General features: G+C 36.6%; 1 protein-coding gene across 2 annotated transcripts in view; it reads left to right on the plus strand.

The window, feature by feature from the left end:
• SEC24A (SEC24 homolog A, COPII coat complex component) overlaps positions 1–14,237 on the plus strand; it is a 74,278-nt gene that overhangs the window by 42,154 nt on the left and 17,887 nt on the right. For both annotated transcript variants that reach the window (XM_043587918.1, XM_043587929.1), the window contains 6 exons: positions 1,777–1,895; positions 7,256–7,311; positions 8,411–8,617; positions 9,929–10,049; positions 10,368–10,526; positions 12,943–13,116. In XM_043587918.1, the coding sequence (XP_043443853.1) occupies positions 1,777–1,895; positions 7,256–7,311; positions 8,411–8,617; positions 9,929–10,049; positions 10,368–10,526; positions 12,943–13,116 (836 nt within the window). The remainder of the gene's footprint in view (positions 1–1,776; positions 1,896–7,255; positions 7,312–8,410; positions 8,618–9,928; positions 10,050–10,367; positions 10,527–12,942; positions 13,117–14,237) is intronic.

The following is a 14,237-nucleotide window of genomic DNA, read 5'->3' on the forward strand; positions in this document are numbered from 1 at the left end:
ACACTTTTTTCCCCTTAAGTATTTTTACTCAAACCATAGTCAGCATATCCTTTTAACTATAAGTACTTAGAATTATTTTTAACCCTAAGATTCAAGTATTACACTACACAAAATTAGCAATAGTTTCATAATATGATTTAATACCTAGTTCTAGTTTTGGTTTTGGTTGTCTCAGAAATGTCTTTTTACTGTAAGTTTGTTGAAATAAGAATACAAACAGTGTGTACAAGTGGCATTTCATTATCCTATCTCTTAAGTCTCTTAAAATATCTGTATGTTAAATGGTTCCTTAGATACTTAGTGTAACCCATAAAAGCTAGTATGACTTTTCAGTGTAATGAAACATAGTGCTCTTGTGTTGTGTGGAAGAATGTGAAGTATCAAATCATATCAGAAGTGGACTACTAAGTCCTTCACCTTGGTGAAAGGAGCCTCCTTGTTCTTTCTGGCATTTTTTTTTTTTTTTAAGTTTATTTACTTGTTTTGAGAGAGAGAGTATGTGCAGGAGCATGTGCAGAAGGGGCACACAGAGAAGGAGCGAGAGAATCTCAAGCAGGCTCTTGGCTGTCAGCCCAGAACCCCATGTGGGGCCTGATCCCATGACCCTGGGATCATGACTGGAGCCGAAATCGAGAGTTGAATGCTTAACTGACTGAGCCACCCAGTGTACCCAGTATTTATATTTTTAATTTAGATTGTATATGGGGATTGTCTGTTGATGTGAAACTCCACTGATTCATCTAAGCATGAGCAACAAGAATGAAAACTAGTTTGTCCCTCTCCTTAAGAAACTATAGGTCAACACATTTAAGTTCTTTAAGACAAATCCTCCTGTTGCTCTTTTTTTTTTTTTTTTTTAAGGTTTATTTACTTTTGAGAGAGAGTGAACAGGGGAGGGACAGAGAGAGTAGGGGATAGAGAATCTGAAGTGGGCTCAGTGCCTACAGCAGAAAGCCTGATGCAGGGCTTGAACTCAAGAACCGTGAGATCATGACCTTAGCTGAAGTCAGACACTCAACAGACTGAGCCAGTGAGGTGCTCCTTACTGCTCTTCTTAAGACAAACAACATAAGAAGAGATTTGGGTAACCTTTAAAAATTTTTTTTAGTGTTTTTATTATTTTTGAGAGAGAGAGACAGACAGACAAAGTGCAAGTGGGGGAGAGGCAGAGAGAGAGGGAGACACAGAATATGAAGCAGGGTCCAGGCTCTGAGCTGTCAGCCCAGAGCCTGACGTGGGGCTTGAACTCATAGCTGTGAGATCATGACCTGAGCCAAAGTCGGACGCTTAACCAGCTGAGCCACCCAAGAGTCCTTGGGTAAACTTTTAAAAGAAGTGCAGTACTTAATTTATATTTTGGAATTACCATTTATGGTAATTTTTTAAAATTATTTTTGATAAATTAAAATCATCTACAAAGTTTTCACTACAGGAACATGAAAAGTTTTGTATACACTTTCAAGTATTTTTTATCTGCCACTTCCTGTGTGACTTATTTAACTTCATATAGGTGTAATGAGTTTTGGATTGCTTTATTATTGCTTGGTTTTGTTGATTGTTTGGCTTCTGCAGTGTTTTCACTTTGTGCAGGGTATGTTTTCATGCTAATTAAACATTGAATGGGTTGAACATTTATGTTGGGACACTTCCCATAATACCAAAGTAGTTATTTGCATGTTAACTCTTCACAGATTTTATATATATATATATATATATATACATATATATATTTATATGGGAAAACTTGATGAAATCCTCTTCTGAATTTGTTTATAGGCTTCCTGGCAATACTAGGACAAAAATTGGCTTCATTACGTTTGATAGTACAATCCACTTCTACAGTCTTCAAGAAGGTCTCTCTCAACCTCAGATGCTAATAGTTTCAGATATTGAAGGTATATATTATACACTTTAAATTATTGAAATGTCTTAGGAATTTTCAGTTTTAGAAATATCATGTTATAATAAAAAAAAGAAATATCATGTTATATAGTGTATACGATATGACTCTATTATATTGAGGGAAAAGACCTGGAGTATAAAATGATAAGCTTGTTGGAATTGTAAGAGTCCTTCAGTCTAATCCCTCATTTACAGAAGAGGAAACAGTAATAGAGGTAAAGTGAATTCTGGACAAGGCAACAAAAACAAGTTAATGTTCAAACTCAGATTAAATGTAGGTTTCTTTTTCCCTCATTCATTCATTCATTCATTCGTTCATTCAAAAAGTATTTGAGAATAGACATATAAGAGTAATGGAATAGAATAGAGGGTCCAGGAATAAACCCTCACATATATGGTGAATTGATTTTTGACATGAAAACCAAGGCCATTCAATAGGGAAAAAACTGTCTTTTCAACAAATGATTCAGAGGAAAATGAGCATGCAAAAGAATGAAGTTGGACCCTTACTTAAAACATATAAAAAAAATGGATCAAAGATCTAAACTCAAGGGCTAAAACTATAAAACTCTTAAAAGAAAACAGAGGAAAATCTTTATAACATTGGGTTTGGCAGCGATTACCTGGGTATACATCAAAAGTAGAGGTAACAAAAAATAAATTGAACTTCATGAACACTAAGACCTTTTGTACATCAAAGAACATTTTCAAAAGAGTGAAAAGAGGACTCACAAAATTGGCAAAAATATATGCAGATCATATGAATGATGCAGGATCAATATCTAGAACGTGTAAAGAACTCAACTCAATGATTAAAAAAAATGGCACAATTCAAAAATGGGCAAAGGACTTAAATGGACATTTCCCCAAAGAAGATACATGAATGGTCAATAAGCACATGAAAAGAAAAATGCTCAACATCATTAGTCATTAGAGATATGCTTCTCAGCAATAGCCAAACTATGGAGAGCCCAAATGTTCATTGACTGCTAAATGGATAAGGAAGATGTGCAGTGTATATACAGTGGAATATTATTATCCATCAAAAAGAATGAAATATTTCCATTTGCAATGATGTGAATGGAGCTAGAATGTGTGATGCTAAGCAAAATAAATCAGAGAAAGACAAATACCTTATGATTTCACTCGTGGGAATTTAGAAACAAAACAGATGAACATACGGGAATGGGGGGAAGAGAAGAGAGGGAGACAAACCATAAGAGACTCTTAATGATAGAGAACAAACTATGGGTTGACAGAGGGAAGTGGGTGGGTGATTGGCTAGGTGGGTGATGGGTACTGAGGAGGGCACCTGTTGTGATGAGCACTAGGTGTTGTATGTAAAGTGACAAGTCAATAAATTCTCCTAAAACCAATATCACACTGTGTTAACCAAGTAAAAGTAAATAAATAAACAAACAAACCTCTCAAAACCAAAAGAAAAAAAAAGAAACACGAATCACAACCACAGTGAGATACAATTTCACATCCATTACAGTGGCTATTATCAAAAAAATAGGACATGATAAGTTTTGACAAAGATGTGGAAACCCTGGAACTGTCATGCATTACTGATGGGAATGTAAAATGGTACAGTGCTATGGAAAACAGTTTGGCAATTCCTCAAAAAAGTTAAACACATAGTTGTCATTATGATGTAGCAGTTCTACTCCCAGTAAATACCTAAAATAATTGAAAGCAGGCTCAAACCAATACTCATACCAAGATTCATAGCAACATTATTCACAGTAGCCAAATATGTAAACAATTCAAGTATCCATCAACAGATGAATGGATAAACAGTGTGGTATATACATATACTCAAGAATGAAATTCTGTTGCATGCTATAACACGGATGAACTTTGAAAACATGAGAAGTAAAATAAGTTAGGTGCAAAAGCACAAGGATCGTATGATTCTGCTTATATGAGATACTGAGAATAGGCACATTCATGGAGATAGAAAGTAGAATACAGGTTACCAGGGGTTAAGGAGTTACTATTTAGTGAGTACAGAGTTTGCGATGATGAAAACATTCTGAAAATACATAATAGTGATGGCTATACAACATTGTGAATGTATGTACAGTTAAAAATTGTACACTTAAAAATGGTTAAGGTGAGGGATGCCTGGCCGGCTCACTTGGTAGGGCATGTGACTCTTGACCCCACATATTGTGTATATTTCATAACCACAGTTAAGAAAAATTAACTCAATGGGCGCCTGGGTGGCGCAGTCGGTTAAGCGTCCGACTTCAGCCAGGTCACGATCTCGCGGTCCGGGAGTTCGAGCCCCGCGTCAGGCTCTGGGCTGATGACTCAGAGCCTGGAGCCTGTTTCCGATTCTGTGTCTCCCTCTCTCTCTGCCCCTCCCCCGTTCATGCTCTGTCTCTCTCTGTCCCAAAAATAAAATAAACGTTGAAAAAAAAAATTAAAAAAAAAAAAAAAGAAAAATTAACTCAAAACTCATAGACTGGAGTGTGAGATTAAATTTTTTTTTAATGTTTATTTATTTTTGAGAGACAGAGGGCATGAGCGGGGAGGAGCAGACAGAGAGGGAGACACAGAATCTGAAGCAGGCTCCAGGCTCTGAGCTGTCAGCACAGAGCCCGACGTGGGACTTGAACTCATGAACTGTGAGATCATGACCTGAGCAGAAGTCAGATGCTTAACTGACTGGGCCACCTAGGCGCCCTTTGAGTATGAGATTAAAATAGAAGAAAACAGAAGTAAATCTTTGTGACCTTGGATTGGTTGATTTCCTAGGTATAACACCAAAAGCACAAACAACAAAAAATAGAAAAAATAGGCTGGCTGGCTCAGTCGGTAGAGCATTCAACTCTTGATCTCAGGGTCATGAGTTTGAGCCTCACATTGGATGTAGAGATTAGTTTGAAAAAAGAGAGAAAAGGATAAATTTGATTTCTTCAGAAACTTCGTGTTTCAAAGGATACCATCAAGAAAGTGAAAAGACTGTCCAGAATATGAGAAAATATTTGGAAATCATATGTCTGATCAGGAATTTATATCCAGATTATGTAAAGAAGCCCTACAACTTAACCTGAAAAGGACATCTTGATTAAAAAGTGAGCAAAATATTTGAATAGACCTGTCTCTATTCAATACACAGTGTTCAGTGGCCAATAAGCACTTGAAAAGATGCTCCATATCCTAAATTATCAGGGAAATACAAATGAAAACCACAATGAAATGCTACCTTACACTAACTAGGAAATTCAGAACTCAATTTTTTTTTGCTGCTGTTAGCATGTCTATGAATGTCCATAGAAGCATCATGAGTATTGGTTTTGTGTTTACAAATAAATTTTACTGAGTAGGCAAATTGGCAAATATAGAATCCACGAATAGTGAGGATTCACTGTACATCTTTAAAAGGTAGTAGTTGAGGAGAGCTCCCTTCTGTCTTGGTTATTTTAAATCTCACAAAAAATCAGCTTTATTTCCTAACCTGTTTACCCAGATACTTACTTCATTGTTCGCTGAACAGGTGATTCTGATGATGGGCCAAATTGTGAATTCAGTGATGTGGTCCAGCCTCTCAATTTTATACATAAGCTGATAGATGGAATGTCCCTTGCTGTATGTCACATAGCAGGGATTTAAAAAAAGACAGTAACAAAGTATTTTCGAGAAAGTGGAGAAATTACAACTCTCATATACTGCTGTTTGGAACGGAAAATGTTGCAGCCACTACAGAAAACAGTCTGTCACTTCCTCCAGAAGTTAAACATAGAGTTACCATATGATCCAGCAATTCTACTCAATATTTATATACTCAAGAAAATTAAGACTATGTGCATGTGAATGTTCATAGCAACATAGCCAAAAAAGTAGAAACAACCCTAACACCCATTAGTTGATGAATGTGTAAACAAAAAATGTATCCATACAATGAAATATTTGTCAATGAAAGAGAATAAAGTACTGATAGATGCTACCACATGGGCAAGCCTTGAGAACATTTTATTGTGTAAGAAGCCAGTCACAAAGGACCTCATAGTGTGACTTTGTTAGTACGATGTGTCCAGCGTACACAAATCCAGAGACAGACTGGCAGCTGCCTAGTGCTGTGAGAGTTGTCAGGGTCATGAAGAATGGCGGCTAAGTCATGTGGCATTTCTTTTCCGGATGATGGGAAGGATCCGGAATTACTGGTGATGGTTGTGTAATTTTGTGAACATATTAAAAAATTACTGAATTGTATCTTCTACGAGGGTGAATTCTATGTTTTATGAATTGTTTTTTTTTTATATTACGTTTCTTTATTTTTGAGAGGCAGAGAGAGACACAGTGCAAGTGGGGGAGGGGCAGAGAGAGGCAGACACAGAACCTGAAGAAGGCTCCAGGCTCTGAGGTGTCAGCACAGAGCCCGACGCGGGGCTCAAACTCACGAACTGTGAGATCATGACCTGAGCCAAAGTTGCACACTCAACCAACTGAGCCACCCAGGCGCCCCCATGTTTTGTGAATTGTATCTCTGTAAAATTTTTATTAAACATTTTTTAGTTCTAAAGAAAAAAGAAGAAATCTAAACAGAATTTTTATGTGACAGGTCAAGTAAATAATGTTTCACATTATTTTTTTGGTATTCCTTTTTACAAAGATTGTAATGAGCCTTTTTTTAAAAAATCACAAACAGTACCAAAATGTAGAAAGTGAGACTTCTCATAATCCGTCACCACCACCGACATTTCCCTTCCCCATTTGCTCCCTTTTTAAGGAAGAGAATTTAATTCCTAAGTAACAATAAATTTGAATCCTGAGGAGCTCATCTGATGTGGTCAGTTAGCCTATCTTCTGATGTAATTGATTTTGTAGTTTCAGAAGTATAGGCACTGGTGGGGGCCTCATTTATGAGAGTATCTCCTTTTTGAATGACAGAGCAGTTGGTGGGCTATGTGACTTCTTTGTAAAGACAGCTTTCTTGTATGTCATCTTATTCAACATTTTTTTTTTTTTAATGATAAGAATGCTGGCTTCCAGGTCTAAGCAAGAATGTAAAGTAGCATTCTAAACTGTGTCTTTAACCTAAGAAGCAGAGCACTTCTGCAAACCCTTACTGAGTGCTTATAGATCAATATTTTCTAATATGATCTAATATTTTCTAGGAGGCTATTTCCCTTATACATGGTAACAGATAAGTTGCAGTAAATACCTAAATAAATGCTACTTTGGTGGCTTTTTGAACATGGGTAGACACTGCTATATATGTAATAGTAGAGAAGGTGGCTTTTCTTTAAATATGGGGGCAGTTAATTGTATCAGTGTTAAGTATTTGGAACATCTTTAACAATTAAGTTTTGTTTAAAAGAAATATTTATTTATTTTTCAGATGTTTTTATACCTATGCCAGAGAACTTATTAGTAAATTTAAATGAAAGTAAAGAGGTAAGGCACATTTTCCTATCTGACATACTTAATTATAATATTGAAGGATTATATTTTCAAAATGAACTTTAAGTAAAGTTTTGTTTGTTCCTGAGGTATTTTTAAGACGTGTAACATTTTATATTTGCTGTTAGTTAAAATTCATCAGATGAACAGCTCTTGAGTTTACCCTTGAACTGATGGCTTTTAAGTCTAATATAGCAAGATGCTTGTAATAGGGTAGAAGATAAGCCTATTGCATAAAGGAGGAAAACCTGAAGGACACCTGCCTTGCCAGCCATTTGGGAAATTGGGAGGGTTGCTCAGATAAGCTTCTGGTCACTACATAGAAGCACTTTAGCTAGGCTGCTTTCAGTGCCCTTTGCTTTTCTGATTCACAGAGTGTCATTGGGGTCAGTTCAGAAGAAACTTATTACCTGCCTGGAAATTGCCATGACATAATACAGTGAGAGGTGAACAGAATGTGTCTGAAGGGGGGATGTTGTCTACCCTGTACATGCATATATGCCGTAGGGGTAACATTTTAACTAGCAAGTCTATGGTCTTAGCTGTTGGCAACAGTGACTTCACCATAGTGTGAAGTACATTTTTTCCCTTTGACTCTCCTTATTTGTACAATAAACCTGAATAGGTAGTTGTTTTTCATTTTGTTTTTCTTTTGTAGTGGTATTACTAGTTGGCAAATTTACTGGCTATCTTAGACTTTTCAATAGGGAAGAGTTAAACTTGCTTTGGAACTGAAAAGAATAATGTGTGTAGAGGTGATTGAGAAGGCCATGTTTCATGGCATTAAAATAAAACAAATCTCTAACCTGTGATGGTTCTTTTGGATACATTTTTGGACTTATAGTCTTGCTGGACTACTGCATGTGCAAGAACTGTAAGGCCCCAATTTTGATTTGTCTTGCTTGCCAATTTATAATGTTGACTTAAAATGGCTTTCTTGTCATTTGACCAACTTCATTGTTTACTGTACTGTCTGTAGATTCTCTGACCATCATCACAACTCGGTGTCTTGTCTACTGTATTAGTTACTGATTTTTTGTGAAAAAAAATTTTACTTGTAACACCTTTGAGTTTTCTTGCTTTATTTTACAAGCTTGTTCAAGATTTACTGAAAACTTTGCCACAAATGTTCACCAAGACCCTGGAAACGCAGAGTGCCTTGGGTCCTGCACTTCAGGCTGCCTTTAAGCTGATGTCCCCAACTGGTGGTCGAATGTCTGTCTTTCAAACACAACTTCCTACTCTTGGAGTGGGAGCCCTGAGACCGCGAGAGGAGCCCAACCAAAGGTCTTCTGCTAAGGTGAGGGTGTCATCACATGTATGTTACTGTACATGGTGGTGTTCTGCTCTGTCCCTTTGACCACAAAGCTTGTTTCTCATTTACTTTTCAGTTGTGGAGAGTAGGGAGTATAAGGAAATAGATAAAGCATTTCTCTTTTATGTCATAATTTCTATTTTATTACATTTTCTACCTGATTGACTCTTACTTTACTGTTGGATATTTGGCATGCTACTCACAATGCAGCCTGCCTTTGATGAGAAAGTCTGGCAGCTAAGGAATATGCCTTCTAGGGACAAAGTAGAACATGGATAAACACTAAAACATAGTCATAGTTTGGTATACTGACTGCCATAGAATTGCTTTTAACACCTTGTATGTATAAACTTAATTTGAGATGAGTATTTTTCAAAAGATGATGAGAGTTGCCATGTGCTACAATTATGGTGTCAGTCCTGGAGTCTGTCTCCCTAAATTCTGCTTTTTAGGTGTATGAACTTGAGTAGTTAATTTCTTTGCCCTTCTCTTTCCTTATGTTTATTTATAAAGTGAAAATAATGGTAGTTACCTGCTTCTTATAGTAGTTCAAAAGGCTGAATGGATAATACACATGAATTGTTTAGAACAGTTTCCAGCATAGTAAACATTAAATCAATTACCGAAATTAGCATAATAGGTATACTTCTTTTTAAAAGTAAAACAAAATAGGGGCACCTGGGTAGCTCAATTAAGCTTCTGACTTCAGCTCTGTCATGATCTCATAGTTTATGAGTTCGAGCTCTGCGTTGGGCTCTCCGTTATCAGCACAGAGCCCACTTCCATCTTCTCTCTCCCTCTCTTTCTGCCCCTCCCCAGCTCACTTTCGCTCGCTTACTTGCTCTCTCTCAAAAGATAAAAAATAAAGGTAAAACAAAGTAGAAAATAGTTAAGCAGTACATGTTTTTTTACTGAAAAAGTGAAAAAATATTACAAAAATAAAGGATTTTTTTAGACTACCCCCCAAGGCTACCTGTTAACATCTTGGTATATATAGATAGATTTTAAAATTTTATGACAATTTAGAGGCACCTGAGTGGCTCATTCAGTTAAGTGTCCTACTCTTGATTTCAGCTTAGGTCATGATCTCACAGTTTGTGCATAGGTTCAAGCCCCACATTGGGTTCTGTGCTGACCTTGTGCAGCCTGCTTGGAATTCTCTGTCCCTCTCTCTCTGCCCCTCCCCTGCTCCCTTGAGCTCTCCCTTTCAAAATAAATGAATAAAGTTTTAAAAAACATAAAAATTTTATGACAATTTAATTTAAATTTTTTCTTTATATAATTTATTATTAATAGGAAATTCACTTGACACCATCCACTGACTTCTATAAGAAATTAGCCTTGGATTGTTCTGGTCAGCAGGTAGCCGTTGACTTATTCCTTCTTAGTGGACAGTATTCTGATTTGGCTTCTCTGGGTAAGTTCTTCGTCATGACTATTTTTTTTTTCAAATGAATGTGAAAGTGGTATTTATATGATGATATTCCAAATAGAGGACAAAGTGAAGGGATTTTTATTCCTTTGGGAGAGTTAATCAGTCTACTATAAACCTTTTGGTCTTCTACTCTAAATATTTATAATAGAGACTTTTTTATACTATTTAAAAGAATGAAATTTTCTTTTCTGATAATACTTTGGGAGGCTAAGGAAGAATTGATTCAAATACCAGTAGTTTTTTTGGTGCAGTCATAGCACTTAATGGCAGGATTTTTTAAAAGTGTGTGTTCTCTTCCAGGTTGTATTTCTCGGTATTCAGCAGGTAGTGTCTATTACTATCCCTCTTACCACTATCAGCAGAACCCAGTACAAGTACAGAAATTACAGAAGGAACTACAGAGATACCTCACTCGAAAGATTGGCTTTGAGGCAGTCATGAGGATTCGGTGCACGAAAGGTGGGACTTTTATTTTTTAACATATGCATAGAAATGTTGCTTTTGATACCAGTAAATACACATTTTCAGCTAGTCTTATTTCATGTTTGCTCTTCTAAGATATTTTACTTACACTGATGGAATATGTAGTTAATAATAGATAAGGGGTGCCTGGCTTGTTCAGTCGGTAGACCATGGGACTCTTGATCTCAGGGTTGTGAATTCAAGCCAACATTGGATGTGGAGCCTAGGTGAAAAAAAAAAGAATGGAGAAGAAACATTATAAAATGGGGACTCTTTTGAATATACCAAAAGCCACTGAATTGTACACTTTATGTGTAATTTTTATAAATTTTTTAGTGTTTGTTTTTGAGAGAGAGAGAGGGAGGGAGGGAGGGAGAGAGCGAGAGATTGTGAGTAGGAGAGGGGCAGAGAGAGAGGGAGACACAGAATCTGAAGCATGCTCCAGGCTCTGAGCTGTTAGCACAGAGCCCAAGGTGGGGCTCGAACTCACAAACCGTGAGATCATGACATGAGCTGAAGTTAGAGGTTTAACCAGCTAAGCCATCCAGGCACCCCTATGTGTAATTTTTATGGTATGTGAATTATATCTAATTTTAAAAAATCATATCCCTCCTCTCCCCCCCGCCCCACCAAAAATAGGCATGGATTTTTATTCCATGTCTTGAACAGAAACAGTAGTAGTGAAAGGTGTTTTTTTTAATAAAACAATTATTTTTTTAATTACAGTAAATATTCATAACAAAATTTTTTATTTAACCATTTAAAAGTATACAGTTGAATGGCATTAAGTACATTTTCTTTTCTTGTTGTTTTGTTTTGTTTTGTTTTGTTTTGTTTTGAAGTACATTTTCATTACTGTGCCACCATCCCCACCATTGATCTTACAAGTAGGAGATCTTTTTATTTGTGCTCTTCTCTATCTGCACTGCTACTAACCTTGCCTCAGTGTTGCTTTGGAAATAGTCTGAAAGTTTCAGAATGCTTTAATCCAGTGTATTTTTCAGGATAAATGGCTGTGGCTGCTAAATGATAATAACTATTCTCTTAGGAAAATGGGAAATAATTCCAGATATTTTATTCCTTCACATTATCAACCTGGTTCTAATCTTTAAAATAATGCTGTTCTTTAAGAGGTGTGAAGCAATCATTTTTTTAACTTATTTTTTTTAATGTTTATTTATTTTTGAGAGAGAGAGACAGAGTGTGAGTGGGGGAGGTGCAGAGAGAGAGAGAAACACAGAAACCAAACCGGGTTCCAGGCTCTGAGCTGTCAGCACAGAGCCTGATCATGACCTGAACCAGAGTCAGATGCTTAAGCGACTGAGTCACCCTGGACTCAATCTTTTTTTTTTTTTTTTTTTTTGCAGTGGAAAGATTATATGAAATATGTAGCCAAAAAGAAAAAAAAAAGATATCAAAAGATAAGGATCCACAACCTGTCCACTAGATAGATGTTGAAATCTGTTGGTCAAACCATTTGCCAAATGGAGTTCTCTATTATCATTGTAATAAAAAGAAAAAATGATTGAGTGAAACAACTGGTGATAAAACATATGTAACATCTTAAGTAAAGTATCAAATAACACTTGTATAAGGCTGACACATCTTCAAACAACTCAGGTATTAGTGTCACTCATAACCAGTTGGTTACCACAGTAGCTTCTTTGGGTTTCTGTTTATTTTTGTGCTCTGATTGGCTGGCTATAGATTGGAGGTTCCTAAAACCCTCTCTTTTGGTTCAATTTATTTGCTACAGAGCAGCTTACAGAACTCAGAGAAACATTTTATTTACTTGATTGCTGGTTTTTTATAAAAGGATATAACTCAGGAACGGCCAAATGGAAGAGATGTGCAGGGCAAGGTATGGAGAAGGCAAAGGGCATGGAGCTTCTGCAGCTTCCATGTTCTCTCTGAGTGCTCCACTCCTCCCAGATCTCCATGTGTGCACCAATCCAGATGCTCTCCGAAGGACCCCATCCTTTTGAGTTTTTATGAAGGCTTATTTACATAGTCATGATTGCTTAGATTATTGGCGGTTGGTGACTGTATCATCCTCTAGGTCCTCTCCCCTCCCTGAAGGATGTTGGTGGGGTAGGGGTTGAACTGAAAGTTCCAGCCTTCTAATCACATGGTTGGGTCCTCTGGTAACCAGCCCCCATCCTTAGGTTACCTAGGTTCTTGCCAAAAGTCACTCCCATCAACATAGCAAGAGACACCTTTGTGACTCTCATCACTTAGGAAATTCTAAGAGTTTAGGAGCTCTCTGCCAGAGATGGGTGAAGATCAAGTATATATTCTTATCATAAATCACAGTATCACATCTAAACCTTTAGATTTACTCTCTGCCAGTCTGATAAGTGACAGGGATAAAATGAAAGTATATAAACGATTTTGATAAAGTTTTCTCTTCTAGGTCTTTCCATTCATACCTTCCATGGGAACTTCTTTGTTAGGTCAACAGACTTACTGTCTTTGCCTAATGTAAACCCAGATGCTGGGTATGCAGTACAGATGTCAGTGGAAGAGAGTCTTACTGACACTCAGTTGGTTTCCTTTCAGTCTGCACTCTTGTATACATCCAGCAAAGGTAAGGTGGGGTGTTTGGGGGGGGGGGGGTGTGTGGATTGTTGTTGTTGTTTTTGTGGCAAAGACATATAACATGAGATCTATGTTTTAAGAGATTTTTAGGTCTACAATCCAGTATTGTTAACTATAAATACAATGTGTTGCAGCAAAGGGAAATTTTTAAAATTTGGTCACGTATTCATTGGCTTAGAATAATCTCCCTTACTTTTGGAGGTACTCATTTCTCTTAAACCAAAAGAATATATTTCTGATCTTAAGAGCTTTGTTGCTATCCTTGGTAAAGCCAAGATGTGTCATATTTATTTTCCTTAACCAATCGTATTTAACAGATATTTATTGAGAGTCTACTTAGTGTGAGGCTTACTGTTTAGAAAAAATCTTGGTATTTCCACGTTGCTTTTCAGAAAGATGTTACCAGTCTCTGGTCTTACCAAGTGACCTTTTCATTTTAGCCTTTGGTGTGTGTGTGTGGTGTGTGTGTTTAGTTATTGTTGCTGATATGATAGGCTAAACATTATATGTTTTCTTTTGGCTATCATTATTCTGGTCTAGAATAGAAAATCTAAACAGTGTTACCCTTTATTGCAGATAGTTCTTCTTTCTAAAAGTAATTTGTATGAGCTCCTTATATGTACCTATTCATTGGTCTTCATGTGTCCATATAGGTTGTAATATGGATATCATCTCTAGTTTTTTTATTTGTTCTTTTACTTTAGTGTTCCAGATCTTGCTGATGAGAAAATTTTTAAAAATTAGCTTGATATTTGATGCTTCCCAAAAGGTTTTCATTTTTATTTCTGTATTTATTGATTTTTATTATTGTGGGTAGTAATTACCAAAAAAAATATATTAGTCGATTTCTTTTAAATTTTTTTCTGTGGTTAAAGAGGAAAGTATAAGATTTCTCTAGACTTTAAATATCAAAACAGACTCTAGAATACATGTGGAAGGTAGTGTTTTTTAAGTTTATTTTTGGGAGAGAGAGAGAGCATGAGCGAAAATGAAGGGGGGGACAGAGAATCTGAAGTGGGCTCTGCACTGGCAGAGAGGAACCTGCTTGGGATTCTCTCTCTCTCCCTCTCTCTTTCTGTCTCTCTCTCTCTCTCTGCCCCTTCCCCACTT

This window comes from Prionailurus bengalensis, chromosome A1 (genome assembly GCF_016509475.1).
Source record: "Prionailurus bengalensis isolate Pbe53 chromosome A1, Fcat_Pben_1.1_paternal_pri, whole genome shotgun sequence".
In the NCBI taxonomy this organism is placed as follows: Eukaryota; Metazoa; Chordata; class Mammalia; order Carnivora; family Felidae; genus Prionailurus; species Prionailurus bengalensis.